Source organism: Delphinus delphis, chromosome 15 (genome assembly GCF_949987515.2).
Source record: "Delphinus delphis chromosome 15, mDelDel1.2, whole genome shotgun sequence".
NCBI classification, from domain to species: domain Eukaryota; kingdom Metazoa; phylum Chordata; class Mammalia; order Artiodactyla; family Delphinidae; genus Delphinus; species Delphinus delphis.
The window spans coordinates 62,043,039-62,067,294 of NC_082697.1; the positions used below are offsets into that span (position 1 = coordinate 62,043,039).

At 48.2% G+C, this 24,256-nt stretch overlaps 1 protein-coding gene across 1 annotated transcript in view; it reads left to right on the forward strand.

Annotated features, from left to right (window-relative positions):
* LOC132438034 (BOS complex subunit NOMO1) overlaps positions 1–15,966 on the forward strand; it is a 53,585-nt gene extending 37,619 nt beyond the window's left edge. The window contains exons 23-31 of the mRNA XM_060031813.1: positions 537–650; positions 1,543–1,670; positions 2,746–2,887; positions 6,855–6,938; positions 8,136–8,246; positions 9,582–9,683; positions 11,242–11,361; positions 13,865–13,957; positions 14,338–15,966. Coding sequence (XP_059887796.1) covers positions 537–650; positions 1,543–1,670; positions 2,746–2,887; positions 6,855–6,938; positions 8,136–8,246; positions 9,582–9,683; positions 11,242–11,361; positions 13,865–13,957; positions 14,338–14,469 — 1,026 coding nt within the window. The 3' untranslated portion in view covers positions 14,470–15,966. The remainder of the gene's footprint in view (positions 1–536; positions 651–1,542; positions 1,671–2,745; positions 2,888–6,854; positions 6,939–8,135; positions 8,247–9,581; positions 9,684–11,241; positions 11,362–13,864; positions 13,958–14,337) is intronic.
* The last annotated feature ends 8,290 nt before the right edge of the window (positions 15,967–24,256 follow it).

Below are 24,256 nucleotides of genomic sequence, written 5' to 3' on the forward strand. Positions count from 1 at the left end.
AATTCTACTCCTAGGAATTGACTGTTCGGAAAAAGAAAAACTTAAGTGCACAAGGATACACACGCTCAGGGACATTCAGATCGTCTCTCCTTTTCCATCACTAAACTCGATGGCTAGCCTGTGTGCCATTGTTGGCTGACCTCTGCTTTAGAATGATGTGCAGCTGTTCCGAAGCAGCGAGGCTGATCGGTGGGGACTGGTGGACGAGGGCAGCCGGGAAAGTGGCTGAGGGCAGAGAAAGCAACTTGCAGTTACAGAACCGTACAGTTTAGGGGGCCTCCCCCAGCCCCACCAGATCACTTATGAAGTCCGTCAACAGCAGCCATAATGCTGATAAGATTTGTGTGGGCACAGAGAGTTCTGGAAGGCTGCACACCAAACTATTAACATTGGTTACCCTGGGGATGAAGAGGAGACCTTTTGTCTCCCCCAGTGAATAACGGTAAAAGAAAAACAACCCATTAAGGATTACCTCTTGACTTGTTCATGGTTAATATGAATTAACCTTGCTCTGGGGTTCCTTTTTCCACCCCCAGATAAAAGCTGAAGACGACCAGCCCCTCCCTGGGGTCCTCTTATCCCTCAGCGGTGGTGTGTTTCGTTCCAACCTCTTGACTCAGGACAACGGCATTCTGACCTTCTCAAACCTGGTAAGGTGTCTGGTAGTTTACTGCCTGCCTGACTCCCCCGTGAGAGTGCCGGGACACGGCGGCCGTGACTTGTGTGTTGCTTGACAACGTGAGAACAGAAAACCAGCCTGGAGTGTTTTACGTTTCTTCGGGGACCAGACGTAATTAGAGGATTGCTCTCACTAGAACTTAATGCTGCTGATTCGTGTTCCCTTCTGCACAGACTTCTTGTTTTCTGGTCACCCCCTTGTCACTGAGACAGTGTAATTAATTACCCCGGCCACAGCGGCTCCTGTCTCAGGCATCCCTTTGTTTCACCACAGGATCGTGCTGTTTATAATGCCGAGTCTCGTTTGGGGGTTGAGCTTGTGTTTCTTCTGCAAAGCACACGCCCCATGGTGGGAGGATAGCACCCATTTTTCACTGGGGATGTACAATGAGGCCCTGAGTGGTGGGCACTCAGGAGTGCACGTCAATTGGCCATCTTGTCAGTCCTGGGAATAAAGTGACTGTTACAGGGATGTGGCAAACAGGCAGTGAGGTGTATCCGAAAGATCACATGCTGTGCAGTGATGCGCACCCAGCTTCAAATCTTCCATCTGCTACTTACTTGCTGGGTCATCTCAGGCAAGTTAATTGACCTCTCTGAGCCTCAGTTGCTTCCTTCATAAAATTCACATATGATTTCTACCCCACAGCGTTCTTGTAGGCACACCATGATGACAGCTGCTGTTAGACTTGTAATTGCTGTCACTGTAATGATTTATTGTAGAGTTAGAGTTACCATTTCTGGGTGTCTAGGAAGCCATGGAGCTCTTGGGCCTAATTCTGGTCCATCATGACTTCAGCCGCCCCCTTTGAAGCCATACCTAGATTTGCAGCAGAGGCTCAGTTTGTGGTTGTCTCTCGGCAGAGCCCCGGCCAGTATTACTTCAAGCCCATGATGAAAGAATTCCGGTTTGAGCCATCCTCGCAGATGATCGAGGTGCAGGAGGGGCAGAACTTGAAGATCACCATCACCGGCTACCGCACGGCCTACAGGTAGGCAGCCCCACCTGCACCCCCCTCTCCCAAGCCCGGGCTGTGGGATCACACTCACGCTTCTATTCTCTAGAAACTCATCCCAGTCTTCATACTGATTTTATTTGGAAGACAAGGGATATAAGATATGAGGTCCACAGGCTCCTGACTGCTGCCGTTTTCTTCTAATATCTCCAACAAGTGTACACCCCCCCTTTTTTTTTCTTAATTTTAATTTTGGCCATGCCGGGCAGCTTGCAGGATCTCAGTTCCCTGACTAGGGATCGAGCCCAGGCCACAGCAGTGACAGTGCTGAATCCTAACAACTAGGCCAACAGGGAACTCCCTTCAAACGAATGATTCAGTCACAAAGTTCCTATTTTGAAATTGGCCTGAAAGACCCTATTTAGTTCCTAAAAATTTTCATTTTTTAAAAAAGTCTGAAACTTGAGGGAGTTACATTTTGAAAAGGAGGAAATGCATTCACTTGAGTGAAACTTGGAAATGCTGGAAAGAGTCTGTACAATGTGAAGTTTCCCTCCTATCCTGGTCTCTGAGCTACCTAGGTTTTCCAGTGTTTCTGAATACTTTCAGAGACAGTTTATACAAATATTAGTAAATATATTTATACACATTTACAAAAGCACTCGAGGCAAAGATCGATTAATCAGAAAGAGTGGGTTTAGAAAAACGGACCATTTTCAATCGAATATAAAAATGGAATGAAAGGGGAAGTGACTTATTTTCATTTTATTGGATGCTTCATTATTTAAATTAAAGCTTAACAAAATACAATAAAGTGGAATAAAATAAAGCTTATCCTTTTTTAATTACAATTTTCTGGAGCATCCTTTAGGATGTACAAGAAGAGAAATTGATGACAGCCTTCTGGCTGGCCTGAGCCCTCCGGCAGGAAGGCTCGATTTGCAAGTGACACAGCTAGAACTGAGTTGTCTGGGTCATTTGGGGCAGTTCTCCACTGAGCTATTTTGCACTGTAAATTGTTAGTAAATGCAGGACACTTTCCCTGAAATCTTTTGTGTGCTTCAGAAAACCCCAAGAATGTCATGTTCTGTTTCTTCTCTCGTCCCTCTAGTTGCTATGGTACAGTTTCTTCCTTAAATGGAGAACCAGAACAGGGTGTTGCCGTGGAAGCAGTGGGCCAGAACGACTGCAGTATTTACGGAGAAGACACCGTGACAGACGAAGAAGGGAAGTTCAGGTTACGTGGATTGCTGGTGAGCCTTTGGACGTGTTTCATTAGTGGATTTTTGCATACCGGGTTCAGCAGTGCCTTGTGGTACCCCCAAGACTACTAGGAATGGGGTCGAGAGCATTGCCAGGGCAGCGTAGGTTCTGGAACTCTTCCCAATCCCTATTGTAGCTGACATACTTACCTTTTACGTAGCTGATGTACTGGGTTGGGGGTTTTGTAGTGAAATAAAGGTGGAAAACCATGGGTTTGGGGCACCTTTTGCCTAGCATGGGTAGTGTGGCTCAGGCCAGGGCTCTCAAACCAGATGCCTGTGGCGCCAGAAGACAAGTGTGAAAGGCTGGAGGATGCTGGGTGCCTGGCAGGGAGTGGTGTGGACTGCGGGGCCCTGGAGAGGGCCTGGCCCACGAGAAGGGGGCAGCTGCCACTCAGCTCCAGCTCTACACAGCTGTGTGGGAAGACAGACTCAGGGTTGCCAGATCGTTTTGAGTTTGTAAAAATGTGAAAACTTCTGGTTTTTAGAAGGTTAACAACCAATTAAAAAAAAAAAAACAACCCACAACTCTGTGCAGGCCAAATAACCGACTTATTTGTCCTTTTGGCTGCTCAACTGCAACATTTGGTTCAGAATTTATGGTGCCTTTTTCCTCACTTTTACTTGCACATCCATGCATTCATTTGCTCATTCAGCAGACACTAAGTAGGAGTCACCAAACCAGAATGTGGGTTGATGGCACCCACTGGACAGGGCCACTTGGATCCAGGGTTTGGTCCTCAGCCTTTCAGATTCACAAACTGGATGTTCTTAGTTGACCCCAGGGATAGTCGTACACCTCTTGGCAACTGACTGATGTTTGCCTGAATCGCATGAGCTGAGGTGCAAATCCGTTTGCCAGTTTACTTAGGTATGTTGGGGCGATGCTGTCCTTTCCCAAAGGTAAGAACATCCATGTCCATTGTCCGCCCATCCCCACCCGCAGATATGGGGAAGTCAGGTCAGGAGGTTGCTTGGTGAGTGAGGAGGGTTCAAAAAGCTGAAGGAGGAAGATGGGCTTGGGGAGGACTGGAGAACGTATGCTCTGATGGCCCAGCCGGATGCACACCCACAGGTGGGCTCCCTGTGCCCTCTGCCCACCACTCCCCGTCTTCAGTATCTTCTCCTCAGACTCGGCGAGACAGCGGCGCTCTTGCTCCCGCAGGAGTCTGGATGGCCTGACCGCGACGCTCCCTTCTCGCTCTCCTCTGCCCTTGGAGAGGCCCACCCTCTGTGGAGCATGCTGCCACCGGGACACTGCTCCCTGCTGTCCCCCAGGCCTGCTTTCCTTCCTCGTAGCAGTGGTTCCAGAGAGCACAGAGTGGTGGCGGCAGCATGGATGTCCCCCGCCCCCCAGGCCGGCTGTAGCCAGGGCCCCGGGAGGGGCGACGGGTCCTTAGAGCCAGCTTCTCTGTCTCCTGCCTTCAGTGCAGGCCCAGCCTTTGAAATTTAGTCCTTCGTGGGCTGCACTAATGCCTTTCTCCCTGCCTCCGTCATTTCTTAGCTGTGTAAGTTCAGGCAAGTGTCTCATGCTTTTTATGTGTTTCATCATCTGTAAAGTGAGGATGAGAATAATGTCTACCTTCCAGGATGGCTGTGAGTATTAAGTGAGTTAATACACGTAAAACACATGGAGCAGTGTGTGATACACTGACTCCGTAAGTGGTAAAAGCAAGAACAGACAGCACCTTCCCCTGAGGTGGTCCTCACCAGAACTGCCAGCTTAGGTGTTTGCTTGCAGCTTTTCTTGGTCTAAGTTAGCAGCAGGTGGATGGCCTCGCAGGAGCCTGTGCACTTCAGTCTGCCTTCCCCTGGCCGGGGCTGGGGGGACTCGGTGTTTCAGGCTCACCTCCCTCTTATGGTTGTAGGAATGCAGATTCCGCATCACCGTGTTGGTTCTTCCGAGGGTCTTAGTGGCCCAGACATGTTTCTCTAAACTCACCAACTTAACACATTTTATTTAACTAAACCGAATATCGTTTTCTTCTCCACGACAATAGATTTCCGTTTTAAATGATGCTGCCCCACACCCTCCTCGTAATAGGTGTTAATTCATTAGTGGTTTCAGTGTTGTTTAGAGTCGCCCCCTTGTGGCAGCCCACGCCTTTTTCACGTGCCAGGCCTCAGATTCTGGAGGAATAGCCTAAGGCTAGACGTTTCCCATCTAGGGTTTAGATTTGAGTTTTCCAGTCTCCCAGAGGATGCCGGGCTGGAGAGCCCTTGTTGAACATTTCCCAAAGATTTCAACCCCCGTTAGAATTCATTTCCCCAGTTGATCTTTCCGGTCACTGTACTTGTCAAGGCATCTTGGGTGAGAAGCTGCATCCCTAGGTGTTGCTGCCAGAGGCTGAAGGTGAATCCCAGAGTCAGCCGGCCAGGAGCGAGGAGTCGGGCCGGTTAGGATGGGAGCAGCTGCCCGATGGGCTCCTGCCCGGCTGGGCATGGGCATGAGAGGGCAGTGCCCATTGTTCCCATCTTCAGCAGTGCCCGTCCCTTCTTTTCTTTACAAATCGCTATGCATGTCTTTCCTTTCTGAGGTGCAGGTAGATATTTTGAACCAGACCCAATGCTGCTAGTCCTCACTGAGCTATAAAGTGAATTAATGCAATCACCATTGGTGATCATAAATTTGATTGTTCTTGTTTTTTTAATAATAGCTTTATTGTCTCTGTAAAGGTACCCGTGTGCTCATTATAAAATAGTTCAAGCAACATATCAAAAAGGATAAAATTTTGAAAGGGAAAAAAAAAATCACCCTTAAGCTACCACCTGGAAGGGCCCCTGGTTAATGTAGAGCGAATGCCGTTTCGGACACTGCTCTGCCCGCACACAGAGAAGAAGGTAACAGTGCACACGATTTTAGGAGACCAGGGCCGTGTTATCCTCGCTAACGTATAGATCAACAGTTACGATCTCAGGGTTGTCCCCTCTTGGATGCACACGGTCAACTTTGAACTTGGCCCCGGCTCTAGATCCTAATGTGTCATCGGGTCCAGTGTGCAGTTGATGATCAGCAATTGGTTGTTTTAAAAGTTTTTAAAACCCCGCTAGTATAAGTGATCTGTCATCCTTTGCAGAAAGATGCAGATCTTTTCTTTTAATAAGTGTGTAAGAAAAAAAGTAGTTCAGAAGTTGACAAACAGTGGGTTCTTTTATACTCTTAAAGCCTTGCGTAAAGCTAATTTTGTCTGATTTGCAGCCTTCCGAGAAGGCTCATATCTTGAACTCATATCTTTCTTTATTAAGAGTTGCAACTAGCCCATACAGCAATGTGAGAAACAAACAAAAAACTTCATTTCTTTAAGGCAGTTTACTTCCCTCTATTGGAAAATTGTCATAATCTGCTGGCTTTATTAGAACAAAGTACTTTACTGCTATCTGCCAAAAAATTATCTAAGTAAATAATATACATCCTTCATGTGTGCAGTGTCAACAAAAAAAGTTTTTTTAGAAAAGTGTGGGTTTTTTTTTTTTGGTAAACATCATATATGCCTATACATTTGAGGAATAGAATAAAATGTATAAAGAAGAAATTTGTTTTAAAAAAGGGAAAACCTCAAATCCCACTCCCCAGAAATAATACCCCTTTGGGAATGTCATTCCAGATACCATTCAGTGCACATACACAGCTAGAGGGGCGGGCTGGGCAGCAAGGGAAGAATAATTTTATCAGAATAAGCATATCACACTTGCAGTTTTGGAATCAGAAACCACATTTAATTTCCGTTGGGTAGGAGAAACTGAATGGGGTTTGAAGGAATTGTAGAACTTCAGGAAAATGTTTCTGCATCAGGGTGCTTTTTCAAGGAACTCTTAAGAAGTTTAACAGGCCACATCTTAGGAACTGAGGTGGAACAGGAAGGCACCCTTCTGATGGGGGCCTGCAGGCAGAGCAGGCTCAGATCAGGTCTCGTGACAAGCCCCTTTCCAAAGAAGTGACTCCTGCTTTTGTTTGCAGCCGGGATGTGTATACCACGTTCAGCTCAAGGCAGAAGGCAACGACCACATTGAACGGGCCCTGCCTCACCACCGGGTCATTGCGGTATGACATGAAATTCTTCAGTGGAATCGTGGCATGATTGCTTCCCTGATCAAAAATCCTTCAGCACTCCTGTGGCTGTCTGCCTTTCATCTGTTTCGGCTGGGGCGGGGTGCGGGGGGCGCTTTAAATCCTAATTAAGGGCCCTCTTGGAATAGTGTCATTTTCACAAGCAGCATTTTCTTGGGCTTTTAATGAATAGCATCGCTGTCGTGCGTACAGAGAAGAAATCCCAGCTGTTGTTTCCCCACTTCCCCTGCAAGTTCCCATCATTATTCTGCAAGTTAAGGATCTTAAGGGCTAAGTAGCATTTCAAATCAAGGGAGGGTAATAAAGAGAACATGGGCTTAATTGGTGATGGGGCTGCCCACTTTTCTTATATTTAGATGACCTTGTTTTCCCACCAAGGAGAGCCTCTTGATCTTTAGGATCACAACTTAGCTAATTGATCCCTAAAGAGGCAGCCCTCCAGGTCCCAGGAAGTGGCCTTGGAATCATTTTCAGTGAGGTTTTCTTCCATAGAATAAGTCTTGTTCGCTAGAGTAGAGGGCTTGGGTGGACGAGAGGGCCTGCCTCTTGCTGGCTTTATTAGGTGGCATTAAGCATAAAGATTATGAGGGGTTAGGAGGCCGGTGGGCCATTTAGGACTTTTTGGCCTAGAAAGTGAGTTTTCTTCATGTCTTTATGGCATCTGGCATTTTAAATGGTTGTGATGGCTATGTCTTATAATTTTGTATTTCCCTGCCATGGGGACTCAGACCAGGATCACAGGCAGCCATGTGGACTATGGTCCCACATATGAAAAGGTCAAAAACGGGGGCACCCACCCACCCGGGGGGGGGGCAGCTGGAGCTTGGCTCCTGCCAATCCCTGCCAGGCAAGAACATCTTTCCCTTTTTTCAAGAAAAGCTGGGAAATCTGGCTTTTTTTAAATGAAATTGCTTTTTTTGAATGTTGACAAGTCATTAAAAGTTAGAAAAAGAAAAAAACTGTGCTTGTCAAACAAAGCGTGCCCATGGGCCAGGTGTCGCCCATCTCCTGTCAGTTTGGGACCATAGACTCAGGCTGCTGGAACGGCAAGCTTTGCTCCCTGAATACAAAGTGAAGTCAGCTAGGAAATAGCTCCTAGGAGATCCCCCGGCTGGAGTAGAGGTCCCCCTTCCAGCGTCCTCAACCCCAGTCTTCCTTCTCTCTTCTCAGGTTGGGAATAACGACATTGATGATGTGAACATCATAGTTTTCCGGCAGATAAATCAGTTTGACTTGAGTGGAAATGTGATCACTTCATCCGAGTATCTTCCTACATTATGGGTAAGGCCAGATTTTTAAGGTTCAAGTGCTCTGTTCTTTCCGGCTTCAAGATGAGAGGGAGCAGGATATCCGGGCCTGTCTAGCGCTTGCTTTAGCTGAGGGTTGAGGTTGAGATTTAAGAATCTTCAATCCCAGCATGCCTCTGGGGGAATGATTCCTGATTGCTGGAGAGACACGTGGTCCAGTTTCAGATCACTGTTTTGCCAGCCGTGTGTGTCTTTGGAAGCATCACAGTAGAAACCTAATGAACGAGCAATACAATCTGGAGTCTAAAACCGAAAGATGGTTTTAGGGCAAAGCACCTCGTCACTTTCTAGATTCTGTCCCCTGCTCTGTGATACCACGGAGTTGGACTCAGTGGCCTCTTAAGACCTGCTGGAGCTCTAACAGAACCCGCATGTCTGCAGTTAAGGAAGAAGTGTCTGTACAGTGCCCTGTGATGCCTGGAACGATGTTAATGAATCGCCATGGGGAAGTATTTTTCAGAGGCACATGTAATATATACAATGAAGCATTTGACTTGAGTGAGAACATGTGCTTAGGTTAACTCACCTCAGCTGCCCTTCAGGGGCTGCGGGCATGTTGTCTGTGGGCCTGGTGGGTGATGCCCAAGTGTGAAGAGGCCTGGGCAGGGATGGGGAAACTGGAGGGAGGGTATGGTGCCAGGGCTGTACCTCCCGTGTCTCACGCCCCATTGCAGATGGTAGTGGGAACAGGCAGCGAACCTGGGCTGGAGAGAAAGAAGGGCCACCAACAAAGCACTGAATTGCTTCTGGAAGCAGCCAAAGAACCAAACGCAAAATGGGAATGCATTTCAAGTTTAAGGAATACCTGTGGGGTTGAGGATACAGCATGTGGGAGGCCACGCCAGGTGGGCGAGGCCAGCAGTGAGGAGGGCTGGGTCCCAGGCTCTACCAGGCGATAACTGTGCGACCTTAGGTGACGCAGGCTCTCTGAGTCTCCATGGGGATGACTACCATGCCTGTTTAATAGCCAAGGTTGGTGACGATGTATGTGAAGTGCCTGTAGCAGGCCTGGCATGTTATAGACATGTTAGAAGCTATTCTCTTCAATAGTATCACTACACTATTTTGAGTGTTAACATAAGTTATCAGAATCTATTTTAAAATCTTAACATTTCGACACGTGTCACGTCACTGGCATCTCAGATGCGTTAGGAATGGCCTGTCAGGGGTGGACGGTTGCTCTTTCAAAGATCCATGTTTCCAGAGATCCTCTCCCCACAAGAGATAAGCTGACCTGAGGGTGTCTGAAATGCAATGTTTATCGTGTTTTCAGTTTTAAAAGCACGCCCTCTTTGTCTCTGCTCTCCAGGTAAAGCTTTACAAAAGTGACAACCTGGACAACCCGATCCAGACGGTCTCCCTGGGCCAATCCCTCTTCTTCCACTTCCCGCCCCTGCTCAGAGACGGCCAGGTGATGCCCGCTCCACTCTGCTTTCCGTCTTTGTCATAGTGGTTGCACTTTTCAGCTAAAGAAACACAGTTCTCCCATTTCCCCCTCATACCACCTTGCTGGCACAGTTGATGTCGTGCTTTCTGAATCAGAGGAGGTGGGGCTCTCTAAGGATTATTTTTTTGGAATTAGCTCTTTTTCTATTTACAAAAATAATACACATTCATGGCAGGAGATTGGGGAGGGGGGTGGAAATCAGACATAATCCCGTCATCCAGAAGTAACCACTGTTAATGTGCTGGTAGGTTTCCTTTTGGTCTTTTTTTGATTCATGTGCACATGTGTGTATAAATATAAATACACATATATATTTATTTTGATAATGGAAAGCTGGGACTTTTTCGTACATTGTTTTGTAGTCTTTGCTTGTACATTGTTTTGTAGTCTTTACTTTTCAATGAAAACTGTATCACAAATAATTTCCCCATCGTTAAATCTTCCATAGCATGATATTTAACGGTTGCACAGTAGTCCATGATAGAGGAAATACCATAATCTATTTAACCGAGGCCTTAATGTTCATCACTTACTGATTATAGGATGTTTCCTATCCATTTTAATTGGGCAGAGCAAGCTATCGTGGCTGGCGCGGTGGCAGCAAACTTTGCAGAGAACTTGGTCCCTTTCCGGGGGACTTAGCCTGAGGGTGTGAGTAGCGAGCCTGTGTGTGTGTGGTCCCTCCCCCGGCTTCTTACCGTTTGCCACGGGGATGATACTCTATGGCCTTTTTCAGCATGAAATGGCTGTGAAATAACGAAGCAGGTTGTGATGGAGTTTGGGGCCTCCTCCCCACTTCTCCAGGTGCCCTTTGTAATCAAGCCACTTTCGGCAGCACAACACCATGGACACAGACTCCCCTGGGCTCACAGCCTGCTCGGTACCCTACAGCTGAGAGACCCTGGGCATGTCATGCTTCACTTCTTCAGGCCTCGCTCTCCCCATCTGTGAAATGGGGGCAATAATCCTGATCTTGTCAGTGGTTGAGAGCAGAACAGGCATTTGCCTAATGTGCTCATGGCACCGGGCCCCTGGTCGGGGCTCAGCACACCAGGACCATGACCGTCACTGGAACCACTGCAGAGACGCTGCGTCTTAGAACTCGCCAGCTAATGAGCCACTTAAGTATCGTCCCTTGAAAGTCAACCTCGTTTTAGATTAAAAACAGTCTTCCTCAGTTTGATCATGTGCCCCCCTCATCAGAACTGACTCATCAGAACTGTATGTGTTTCATAAAGTCAGATTCTCCAAGGACCACCGTAGGTGCAGTGGTTGGATACGCTTGTAAAAACAAGCTCTGAGCGCCTCTTCAGAGACGTCAGGGACGCACGGCTGTCAGTGCTGGAATAGCCTGCTGAGGCCGCCCCTTGGGAGTTAGCAACCTAGGCTTGGAAGTGTAAACTTGGGGATTTCTTTAGAAATATAAAGTCCTTTACATCACAGTCATACATTAGGAGTTAGTTTTCTTTTGCTTTGCCCCAGCTGTCCTTTATGAAAACAACAACTTCTTCCCTGTGCACAGAATTACGTGGTGCTTCTGGACTCCACGCTGCCCAGGTCCCAGTATGACTACGTCCTGCCGCAAGTGTCCTTCACGGCAGTGGGCTATCATAAACACATCACCTTGATCTTTAATCCCACGGTAAGGAGGAAGGAGTTTCTGGGCGTAGGGTGTGAAGAATGGTTCCAGGTACCACTGAGTGCTTTTCAGAGCCCATCCCGTGTAGGAAGTTGGTGGGAGTCATCATCCCTGATGTAGAGAGAAGGCTGGGGGCTCGTGCGTGGCAGAGCCCGGACTCGAACGTGGCTCCTCTGCTGGTTTCTGGCTCGTGCTCGATGACCTGGCCCATGATCTTACCTGAATAGAGGGTTCCTCCCAGTTCCGCTCAGCGGAGACTCGGTCACAAAGTGCCAAATAGATGAGCACGTAGGGGAACTATTTGTCTCCGAGTGGAGGTGCATGGTGACCCTAGGGGAGGGAGAGAGCCTCTATGGACGGCGCTAGGGCTGCAGCCTGGGACACCTACCAGGGCTCGCCAGGACACTCCCTCGGTGCAGGGAGCCACGTAGGCGGCCTGGGCAGAACAGAGGTGCCACTTGGTGGGGGCTGAGCAGCCAGGCCTCGTAGCTGCTGCCAGGAGTGTGGTCCCACATCTGAGACGGTGAGAGTAGGGCCATGTGCCAGGGAAGGGATGGCCTGGCGGGGTGTCCTGCTGGTCCTCACGACAATCCTTCCATGGGGAGGTGCCATTCTTCCATTTTTTATGGAGGCTCAGAGAGGCTGAGTGACTTACCTGGGAGTGGTCAGCAGATCCGGGTTTTACCACGTTCCAGCCGTCTGCTGGACAGCTCATTGCTATACGCTTATGAGAGCCGTAAGGGCGCTTTGCTTTATCCCGTGTTGAATGTCAGTACCGACAGCCACGTTGTTGATGCCTGACCCAGTATTTCACGTACTGCTGACCGCCCCACACACCTCATCTTGTTGAACTTTCACAACATTCGCCTGCAGTAGGTGTTGTCTGTATTATCCCCATTTTATAGTTGAATCAACTTAGTCTTAAAGTGACTGCCCGAGATTACACGGGAAGACCTGGCCTGGAGCCTGGACCGCGGTCCTCAAAACTTCTTCTCATAATCGCTCTGTAACTTCCCGCTGACTTCAACTTCTCCTTAAGGATTTACTTTAATGGAAAATGGTCTGGGATCTAAGACATGTCAAAAAATGTTGAAATAGGCAGTTAGGGATGGAAATCTGTTCCTGCCCTTCTGTTTATTAAGGGACCATGTCACTCTGCCTCACTCATCTCAGGTCAAAAGGCCCCTCAGTCATTCCCCAGCCTACGTGTTCTCAGATATTTTGGTCTTGGGACCCCTTTACACTGTTAAAAATTGTTGCGAATCTCAAAGAGCTGTGATTTATATGGGTTATATATATATTTATCATATTAGAAATTAAAACTGAGAAATGCTGAAAACACAAGAATCCATAAGTCACACGTCCCATTACCTGTTACAGTCATGACATCATCACATTTGCAGCCTCTGGGGAAGTCCACTGTACACTTGTAAGAGCATGAAAATGGCACGTAATATCTTAGTATTATTATGAGAATAGTTTGGACCGTGCAGATCTCCTGAAAGGGAGGCCCCTGGGCTGTATCTTGAGAACCAGTGCTCTGGCCCGTTAACCTGTTTCATCGTCAACCGAAAGTTATCTTTTAATTTATTTGTTTCTGTTGTCAGGGTGGAGTGGGCTAGTTAGGGTATAGGTTCATTTGCTGTTACAGAGACCCAGCATTTCAGGGGCTTTAGCAAGAGGGAAGTTTCTGTCTTATGTCAGCACCAGGAGTGAGCAGTCCAGGGGTCATATGGCAGCTCCAAGGTGCCGGGGCCTGCAGCTCCTTCTCTCCCGTGGCTCTGCCATCCTCCAGCACGTCTCCAACCTTCCGAAATGGCGCACTTGGCTGGAGGCTGTCTGGCCAGCAAGGAGGGAGGGCCCACCATTTCTCTCTGAGAGTACAGCCTGGGTGTTGCACCGTCACTTCTCTTCCTGTACCGTTGGCCAGAACTGGTTCCAGGGCCCCACCTGGCTGCGAGGGAGGCTGGGGAATGTGGTCTGTTCTGACTGGCCCAGATGAAAGTCAGTCCTTCCACTGGAAGGAAGCGTGAATGGCCCCTGGGACCCAAGCGCTGCCTCTCCTCCTCAATGGGTATGACCTCTGGGACTAGCTTGCTGCTCACTGTGTCCCTAAGCCTGGAACAGTGGGTTCTCGATGCCTCCTTGTAGGAAAGAGTCCATGTGTGCGGCTGGGACCCAACAAAATGAGACCCTTCTACTTTTCAACCACAGGGGTCCCCTGCGGCCCGCAGCTGTTTGTCCTGTCAGTTTAGACAGTGAAGGGTGCGGGGCTGAGTAGCACCTTTTTATCGGAATCTGGTTATTCCGGAGCTTCAGAGAGCAAGTGAGGAGGGTTTGTGCAGCAGAGGATTCACTTGAGATTTATCTGCGTCGCTTCAGTTCCTTACTTTGGGTACTGAGTGTGCCGGGGGTCCCGGGGGGGGGCCGGCTCAGAAGCCGGGCACATCAGGGCTGTGGATGGAGCACTGGTGTCTGGGGGTGACGATGCTCTCGATGTTTGCAGAGGAAGCTGCCCGAGCAGGACATCGCACAGGGATCCTACATCGCCCTGCCTCTGACGCTGCTCATCCTGCTGGCTGGCTACAACCACGACAGGGTAGGGGGTCCCGAGACCTCATGGGCAGCAGATGTGTCGGGGGGAGGGATCCTTCATGACTGGGACGTGGCAGTGGAAGAACGTCCACTGTTACAGAGTTTACAGCATTTTAGGTCATGTCCAATTCCTAAGGCCTCCTTGCAAGGCCATAACCCTCTTGTAACAGCTCTCCTAACCTTTAAACCTGGAGTACCTCTGGGTCTCTGGTGGCCGTCTCTAGTACAAAGACCTTCCCTGGTCTGAACTGAGATCTGCCTGAGAGCACAGAGCAGGTGGTGACGGGGCCTGGGAGGGAGCGGCATGGGGGAGGGTCTCTGATGTCCCACTGGACGGAAGTCTTCTCCTGGCGTCCCCGTCTCTCATACTCTCTCTCTTTCCAGCTCATTCCCTTGCTGTTGCAGCTGACAAGTCGCCTGCAGGGAGTCCGAGCTCTCGGCCAGGCAGCCTCTGACAGTAGTGGCCCGGAAGACGCTAAGAGACAAGCCAAGAAACAGAAGACGAGGCGGACGTGAGGGGAAGAGGCCAGGAAGTCTCCCTTGGGACAGGCCCCTGGCGTGGAGGACATGCTGCCTGTCCCCACCCGCCCCTCGCCCAGCCCCGGTGCCATACCGTGAATGGACCCTCCTGTCACTCTGCTGAGCACAATTGATTTTCTGAGTTGAAGATAATTTATTATTATTATTTTTGTCAAAGAAGTATTTAAGCTGTGCCGGTGGTGTGCGAATGTAATCCTCAGTCTTCTGCTTCATTTTCAAGAAGAGTTCTAGTAAATGGGGGCTCTGGCCCCCTAATCAAGCACCTGTTGGATTGACCTTCCCCTTAATTTCCCTGTGCAGTTGAGGTCCCTGCTAGAAACCACACAGCCCGTGTCTACTACTGGGAGGGTGTGTTAGGAGGTAAAACTCAATAAAGTTGCCCGTTTGTTTGTGTTGTAGGTCATCTCAGGTGTAGTCCTTGGATGACATGGGCTAATGCTGGGGTCACCGACTAAGCCGCCTGGAGGGGCACGTGAGTCCTGAGTGAAGGCGAGAGGACACACGGCAGCTGGCTTTTGGCCTCAGCGGTGGTAGGAAGACAGGGGAGGAGGGGTTGTGGCACAGCGAAGAGCTCCACCCCCACCTGATCTAAAGGAGCCTGAGGTTCTCAGGGGCTCTGGCTCCCCGGTGCCCTGCGGGAACATGCGTTCATTTTTCTAGAGAAGCCAGGAAGACAGTTTTATGTGAACTCTTCCACGTTTTAAATGTTAGAGACAAACAAAATGCATACGTAGGATGTGTGAAGCTTGAAGGCTGCGGGTTTGCATAAGGGATCCACAGGAATGCTCACCATTTGAACAGCATTAGTTTAATTCTTATAGGAAGTAATTAAGTTAATAAGTTATATTGGAAGCGGGGACATCCATCCATCCAATGTTTATTGAGTCCCATGTGTGACAGGCACCGGGGTATGCGATGAGCAGAGTAGACGACGGTATAAACGGAGCTGGACGAGGACAGGGCCCCTCTGCTTTGTTCCTCATCGTGTCCCCAGCGCTTGGTGTGGAGTAGGCATTCTAGAAGGAATGAATGAGTGAATGCATGCGTGCTTGCAGGAATGAACAAGCACAGGGCACGGGGCCCCGCCCCCCCAAGCGCACGACCCAGCCATCGTTGGGTGGAAGACAAGCCAGCAGGTGGACGAGGGCCGTGTGGAGAGCTGAAGGCCTCCTGGTGGAGGAGGCTCACATGGCCGAGGGGTCACAGAGCAGAGGTCCGATCCCACCTGAGAGCTTAGGGAAGCTTCCCAGGCATGATGTTTAGGCCAACTCTGGAAGGACCCAGAACGGAAAGAGGAAAAATAAGGCAGAAGGTCTTGTTGGGTGCCACGACCAGTGCAGACAGTCAGCTGGAGGGTTCCCGGCCCCTTGGTGGCCACCCGAAGAGCTGCTGTGTTTCCAGCCAGCGGCTGTTGAGCTGTTGGCCATTTCACGGGTGTTACTTTTTCACCATGAAAGGAAATAAACTCTTAGAGATCTGGGACAGTTGAGATACATAATCCATTTCTTGGAGTGTGTTCTAACTCTTATTCCAAATGGACGCCCAGAAACATCCCTTTTAAATGTTAATGGGGCTTTTTATTGACACAGTGTAAAGGTTAAGAGCTCGTGAAAGATACGACTAAATGTCAATATGTTCCATCCAGTTCCAGGCGCTGCCATTAAGTGGCAGTCTACCCCCGTCACTGCTACATGTCACCCTTGGTGGTGGTGGGTCTTCTAAAGGGCTCCGTTCCTGGAAAAGGCTGCTGTCTTTCTCGGTCCATTTGGAAGTTGGGCCTACTCTGTTGCCTGTAGTTGTCTTCATTTGCTGGCAATCTCAGGACAGCTCCCCTGATTCCCCTGTGAGGTGTAAGTATGAATAGTTAGAGGCTTTTGAATGGGGCAAAAGTTATATGAGACAGATTTTTTTTTTCCCTGAGAAAAATGTCTAAAATGGCGGGTCCCTGAAGACCTCCATTGCTTGCACATTTTTTTGCTTATTAAAGTAGCCCCAACCTCAGTGAGGACACCCCAAAGACCGACAGGGAAGTGCCCTTCCAAGGTGCTGGCTTCACCTCAGTCTTTCCTGGTTTACTTGTTTGGAATGTTATCAACCAACCAGCAAGGATGGTTGGAGTAGGGTGTGGGAAGGGGTGGGTGTGAGGAATGTGTAGTGGGGAGGAGCTGGTGGCTGCAAGAGAGGTGGAGGGAAGAGGCGGTCCTTGTGCCCAACTCTCAGTGGTCTGTAAGGAAAGAAGATTCGTGAAAGTAGGGAAAAGTGAATGACTACCTCCCTGAGTTAAGAGCACTCGCGGAAAGACTAGCCTTTCTCAAATGGTGACCATGTGCCAGGTGCCATGCTGAGTCGTTTCATGCATGAACTGCTTTGTCCACATGACCTTATGACACAGGTATGTTTTCAACCCTACTTTACAGAGGAGGAAACTGAGACTTAAAGATCTGGCAGCTACCAAGTAGCAGAGGTGGGATTTGAACCCAGGTGCAAGAGTTCTTGACCACTGTGCTCTGCTAACTCCTGCTGCACAAAATGAATCGGTGCATTTGTGTGCCAGGTTGTCTGGGAATAATTCAGGGGTTTAGAAAGTGAATGTCATCTGCCAGAGATGTGGGCATAAGCTGTGATAAATTTAGTCAAGGCACAGTGACATGCAGCCGTGTGTGCAATGGAGCATCGGGCCATAGGACCTTTTAATTGTTCCGTCAGCATTGTTTCCAGAACCAGTTATGTGACTAAATGCTTAAATCCAATTCCCTAAACACAAATCCAAATCCAGTGGGTGAGATTCCCCTTTCCTCAAAAGCTGGAGCAACCTGATGAGGAGAGTTGGGAAGGATTTTTCGGACAAAGTGTGCATAGTTGCATTCCGTTCTGTCTAGGCTGAGTGTTCACTGGGAGTGAGGACTGTGTCTCAATCATCTGCATTTCCAGTCCCTCACACGTGGCGGGTGCCTGAGGTAGGGAGCCAGCCTCAAGATCATCCCCCTGATGATCCCCACTGCCTTTGTGTGTGGTCCCCTCGCGTGCTGAGTCAGGGCTGGCACTCAGATGTGAGTGATGATGTGTGCCTTCTCAGGCGGGGTCATAAAGGGCATTGCACAAACATGAAAACAACCTAAATGTCCATCAACAGATCATAGAGAAGATGTGGTGTATATATACAATGGAATACCACTCAGCCATAAAAAAGAACAAAATTATGCCATTTGTAGCAACACGGCTGCAAGTAGAGATTATCATACTAAGTAAGTCAGAAAGAGAAAGACAAATACCATATGATATCACTATGTGTGGAATCTAAAATATGACACAAATGAACCTATCTATGAAACAAACAGAATCACGGACGTAGAGAACAGACTGGTGGTTGCCATGGGGGAGGGGGGGAGGGAGACGGATGCACTGGGAGTTTGGGGTTGGTAGATGCAAACTATTCTATATAGAATGGATGAACAACAAGGTCCTACTGTGTAGCATAGGGAGCTATACTCAATATCCTGTGGTAAACCATAATGGAAAAGCATATAAAAAAAAGAATGTATGTAGTGTATGTGTATAACTGAGTCACTTTGCTGTACAGCAGAGATTGGCACAGCATTGTAAATCAACTCTACTTCAATAAAAAAAAATTCAAGGGCACTGCACTTCCCACTTTGGCTCTGGGGGAAGCCAGCCGCCTTGCGTGAGGGTACGCAGACAGCCTTCGGAGAGCTGAGGTCCCTGGACAGCAGCCAGTCCAGCTTGCGAGCCATGCGCTTCAGGAGCCCTGGACGTGGATCCTCCAGCCCCAGTCAAGCCTTTGGTTGACTGCAGCCCCAGCTGACGTCTAACTGCAGCTGCTTCAGAGACCCCCCAGGTGACACTGCCTGGCTGAGCTCTCCCCAAATTCCTGACTCACAGAATCTGGGAACATGATATATGACTGTATTAGGCCTCTAAGTTTTGGGGTTATGCAACATTAGGTAACATTAGGTAACATTAGGTATGCGACATTAGGTAACAGGAACAGTACTCACTAAAGGTCTGTCATGAATGGACAGTGACTGAGAGACTCCCAGTAAATCAATGCATTTCTACTTGTATTAGTCAAGGCTCTTTTGGTTTAAGTGACAGGAACCCAACTCCAACTAGCTTAAGCAAAATGGGGCATTTCACTGCCTATGTAGTTGAGAAACCAAGGAGTGTCTGGCTCCGTGCATGGCTGGATCTAGGGCATGTCTTAGCCTCCTGGCTCTGCTTCCCTTTGTGTGTTGACTATGCTCTTCCCCCCATCAAGGCTCTACGCCACCTCTCAGTGATTACCTCTTAAAGACCCCTTTGCTGGAAACTGACAGACATTGAAACTGGGTCCTTTTCTATTTGTTCAGTCACTGCTCTGCCTGAGGCAGTGGCAGGGGCAGATGTGGAACGGACTCCACTATGAGTAGAATTTGGGAAAACTGGCTTTTGACTTCTGATTTTTCTGCTTCTGTGGAAGATGGTCACCCAGCAGCGTTGGGCCTGTGTCATCCCAATTTGCAGACCGAAAAGAAAGAGAACTTCCATCTCACAGACCCTGTGTCCATCTGGGGAAGGTGAAGGAGTGATGGGCAAACTGCTCATGGGGCCCTGGCCAGCGCTGAGCCACACCTCCGTCCGTGCCATACGAAGCTCCTGCAGGGGGTTGCTGTGTTTCCCAGAGAAACAAGGGATCCCGGGTGGGCAAAACCAATAGGAGTCAGCTCCACTCCCTTCAAAACTTGATGACAGGGCCTGGTCGAAGTCACCCACCATTTTTGGCTTTATTTTTTCATTAGCAAATAACTGTGACCTTATCATGACATGCCTAGGGGAGGGGAGAAACTCATCTTCTTTTTTTTTTTTTTTTTTTTTTTTTTTTTTGGCGGTATGCGGGCCTCTCACTGTTGTGGCCTCTCCCGTTGCGGAGCACAGGCTCTCGACGCGCAGGCTCAGCGGCCATGGCTCATGGGCCTAGCCGCTCCGCGGCATGTGGGATCTTCCTGGACCGGGGCACGAACCCGTGTCTCCTGCATCGGCAGGCGGACTCTCAACCACTGCGCCACCAGGGAAGCCCGAAACTCATCTTCTTGTGGGCCTACTGTGTTGAGTTGGGGAAGGTGTGAGGGGACCCCCTCCCTCCCCCCTTCTCAGTGGGAGCGTTTATGCTTCATGATACAGTGGTAGGATTTTGGATGGATAACGACCATTGTCACTACAGCCCTTCTGTCCCCACACCTGGGGTTGTTTACGATGCTGCCCGCTTACATACCCTTTCGGATGAGTGACTGTTTCACTGTTCTACCTTGTGGATGAAACAGCAGCCCATCTTGCATTTGCTTTTTGGAATTTGAAGATTCTGTAAAATAGATGAATGCATTGGAACAAGTGGTCCCCAAGTCTGTGTGGAATCCCTTCCTCTGAGGACTGATGGCTACCCCTCCCTGCCTAGTCTCTGCAGGGGAGGCGGCTGGCAAGAGGAGGGAAGCTGACAGCTCCTGCATTTTTATCCTGTTACTGCTCTTAGAGCCGAGAGGAAGAGATGGCTAACCGCCGCTGAGTGATCAAACTTGAGATGGGCCTCTCTCGCTTCCTTTTCATGGGCTGGGGTGGGCGGGAATACAGAGAAAGAACATTTTGTTGCCTACTAAAAATGCTTCTTCCCTTGTACAGTTTCGAGAATGCCTCACCTAAGTGATGACTGATACTCAGTTAATGATGGCAAAGAACTGATCACATATGAAGATGAGGTCTAAGACTGACACTGGTTGATGGCAGGGGTCAGCAAACTCTGGCCCCCAGAGTCTATTTCTGTTTTGTAAATAAGTTCACTTGTATCATTTTTTTTTAGATTCCACATATAAGTGATGTCATATAATATTTGCCTTTCTCTGTCTGACTTCATTTAGTATGATAATCTCTTATGTCCATCCATGTTGCTGCAAATGGCATTATCTCATTCTTTTTTATGGCTGAGTAATATTCCATTGTGCATATATACCACGCCTTCTTTATCCATTCATCTGTTGAGGGACCCTCAGGTTGCTTCCACGTCCTGGTTATTGTAAACAGTGCTGCTATGAACACTGGGTTGCATGTATCTTTTTGAAAAGTTTTCATCTTTTCTGGATATATTCCCAGGATTGGGATTGCTGGATCATACAGTAGCTCTATTTTTAGTTTTTTAACGAACCTCCATACTGTTCTGCATAGTAGCTGCTCACAGACATGGAAAACAAACTTATGGTTACCAAAGGGGAAGGGGGGGTGGGGGAAGGATAAATTAGAAGTTTGGGATTAACAGGTACACACTACTATATAAAAAACAGATAAACAGGGACCTACTATATAGCACAGGGAACCATATTCCATATCTTGTAATAACCTATAGTGAAAAAATATATATATAAAACTGAATCACTTTGCTGTACACATGAAACTAACACAACGTTGTAAATCAACTATACTTCAATTAAAAAAAAATTACAAATTGCCAAAAAAAAAAAAACCCCAAAACTATGCCTCCCCCACCCCTGCCAAATCTGGTCTGCCACTGTGTTTGTATATAAAGCGTTATGGGAACACAGCCACACCCATTCATCTACAAATTGTCCGTGGCTATTTTCATCCTACAACAGTGGAGATGAGTAGCTGTGGCAAAGACTGTAATGCCCCACAAAGCCTAAACTATTTACTATCTGCCCCTTTATAGAAAATGTCGCTGACCTCTAGTCTACTGGGTACTTTGTAAAGTTTGATTTTGGGGAGAGTCATTAGTTCATTCAACAAGCATTAGTTGAGCATCTGTGCTGTGCCAGGCCCTGCTCTGTGTACTGGGTGTTAGTGGTGAGAACATGCGGCCGGGCCTCAACTCTCCGGAAGCAAAATGCTGACGGAGGAGAGGGACATGAAAGGGGTGAGTGAGAACTTCCTGGATGAGAACGTGTTGTAAAAAAAAGAGGGGAAGAGGGCGACGGGGTAGAGGGTGATTGGTGTCAGGGAAGGCCACTCTGAGGAGGTGCCGTTTGAGCTGAGACCCGAATTAGAGAAGGGCCCTGTTCGGCAGAGGTCGGGAGGCAGAGCTGCCCGGGTGGAGGGGACAATAATTAGAAAGACCCTGAGGAGGAAATGAGCTTCACGGGTCTGAGGAAGAGCCAGGAGGTCAAGCCCTGGACGGTGTGGGGTAGCTGCCAGAGAGACTGAGCGGAAATGGCCAGTGAGGTGGGGGAACCCAGGATAGGGTGGTTGGGTAAACAGTTGTCAACGCTCCACCCATTCATTGATGGATGAATGAATGACTGGTCATTAGAAATAATGTTGGTCATGATCCATCCCATGACTCATATGGAGACCACGTCACCAATTCACACTTGTCTTCTGTTTAGGATGAACCGTATGAAACTGCCATTTTTATAGGTCAAAATGATTGACTAACCAACCATTACACATGCGTACTGAAATTAAACAAGTAAATGGATAGTGGATATGGGAGCCAGGTTTCTCATTGTTGGAGTGGAAGGATACAAGTAAGCAAAGGAGGGAAGACTAGAATGATCCCTGTGGTGATGGATTAGAGTTGGAGACATCAGTATGAACTCACATTTCATATAGACACAGATGGCTGCATATGGAAATATTTATACATATGTGCATACACACAGGCTAGTAACACACATATGCTTCCTTGCTCTGCCAGCGGAGCAGGGCTAGAAGCAATGAGAGCTTAGTAGCAACAAACACCCAGTGCCTAGATCTCCATTCTCTAATAACACCCCTCTCCAATAAAAGGCACCCGGGCTCGGTGGAGAAATGTCTGATTCTAGGACTCGGGTGGGAAATATAAAAGATGAGCTGGGAACATCGTATAGTGTCAGAAAGTAAGGAAGTGATACCGACCAGGGTTCTTGGCCTTCCTTAATCAATAGAAATTGATAAAAGCCCAGACAAGAAATTCAGGCGGGGCTTTACTGGGGCCCCTGCTGCAGCAGCTGGAGAGCGAAAACAAGTAACAGTTTCCCTTACTTGCTCTCTGAGGTGGGGGGAGCTGGTTCCTTATATGGGGTGAGGGTGGGGGTGTGTCCAGGGATTGGGCAGGAGGGCTGGCTTAGGTGTTTTGCCCACCCCTTTGGTGTTGTGTGCAGGGGGCATGTGCAGTACCCTGCTTTTGCTCCCGACACCCTGTTTTTGCCTCTGGCTCTTCAGAAGTAGAAGTTGGGTTTTTGGTCTTTTTGTATCTTGTTGTCCATAATTTGCCCCAACTGTGCGTGCACACATCTATTTTTAGTTCCTCATAGTTTCTTTATATTTTGTTGCTGGAGGATTGTCCAGGTACAAGCACTGCAGCAAAGGGTCCCAGCCTGTCTCAGAAGCAGTAAGCAAAACAAGACAAATCACCCCATTGATGGGGGTGGATCTCAGAGGGACCCAGGAGCCAGCTGAAAGAGCTCCCATAGTCAAAGCTGGAACAATCTGACCAACAAAATAAAGTAGTACTGGATTATAACTCAAAGTATAGAATAAATATCCATGGTTCCATACTGATATAAATCAATGACTGAATAAACGGCCCAGAAAAAGGACACTAAAAACTAAGGAAATCTAAATAAATTTGGACTTTAGTTAATAATAATGCATCAATATGTGGGCATATGGGAACTTAACTATCTTTACCATTTTTCTAGAACTATTCTAAAATAGAAAGTTTAAACATTTATTTTAAAAAAAGGTCAAATGCAACAGTGTCGTATGCTCAACCTAGTAGTGTTTTTCCTGGTTTAGTTTGTGGGCATGAATTCATATTGTGCCATTTAACCTCTGTTGCCCGACCTTCAGCATAGCTAATGACCCCAAGAGACAAAAAGCCCAAGTTAGGGATATGTCTTGGGGCCAGGAAATGGCCCAGCATCCAGACTGCATGCATTAGTTACCTGGAAAAGCCAAGGAATAGTATAGGCAGGTGTTGGCAAACTATAGCCTGTGGGTCAAATCCAGCTGGCTGCCCATTTTTGTCAATAAAGTTTTATTGGAACATAGCCACGCCCACTTATTTGCATATCGTCTATGGCTACTTTTGAGCGACAACAGCAGAGTGGATAGTTGCAACGCAGATCACACAGTCCACAAAATATCTACTACCTATCTGGCCCTTTAAGGAAAAATTTTGCTGACTCCAGGATAGGGGACACAGTTCTGTCATCATCCTTTAGCAGGGAGGGCAAGGATTCCCCATCTCAGGACAAGTCTGTCTTTTTAACAACAGAACATACAGCTGGGCAAAGCCCAAGGCTCACTTCCTTGGGACTGAAACGGATCATTAATATTGAATGTTTAATATCCTACTTGCTCCAGATGACTCCATTTAATTTCTATTATCCCTCGCAACAGGGCTCTCACGTGCAGGGGTCAGGGCTGTTTGTCTTCCTTGGCTCTCTGAGGCTTCAGAGCATATTGATTCTGCAGAATGCACATTTCTCTGAAAAGAGCGTCTCCCTACGTGACAGGAGATCACACACCGCTTGTTTCCTGTCCCTTTCATTCCCCTCTGAACATGATAAAATCATGATCCCAGCATCACCGAGGGACCCTCGTGTCTCTTTGAAGAAGGGCTCCTTTTGCTTGCCTTCTTTTTAAATCTCTTTCAAGCCAGTGAGGCAGAGTGGAAAATGTTCACTGGCTCTGGAGGCAGACAGGTCTGAGTGCGAGTCGTGGCCCTGTTATTTACTGGGCTGTGTGACTTTGGACGAGCTGCCTAACTTCCCTGAGCCTG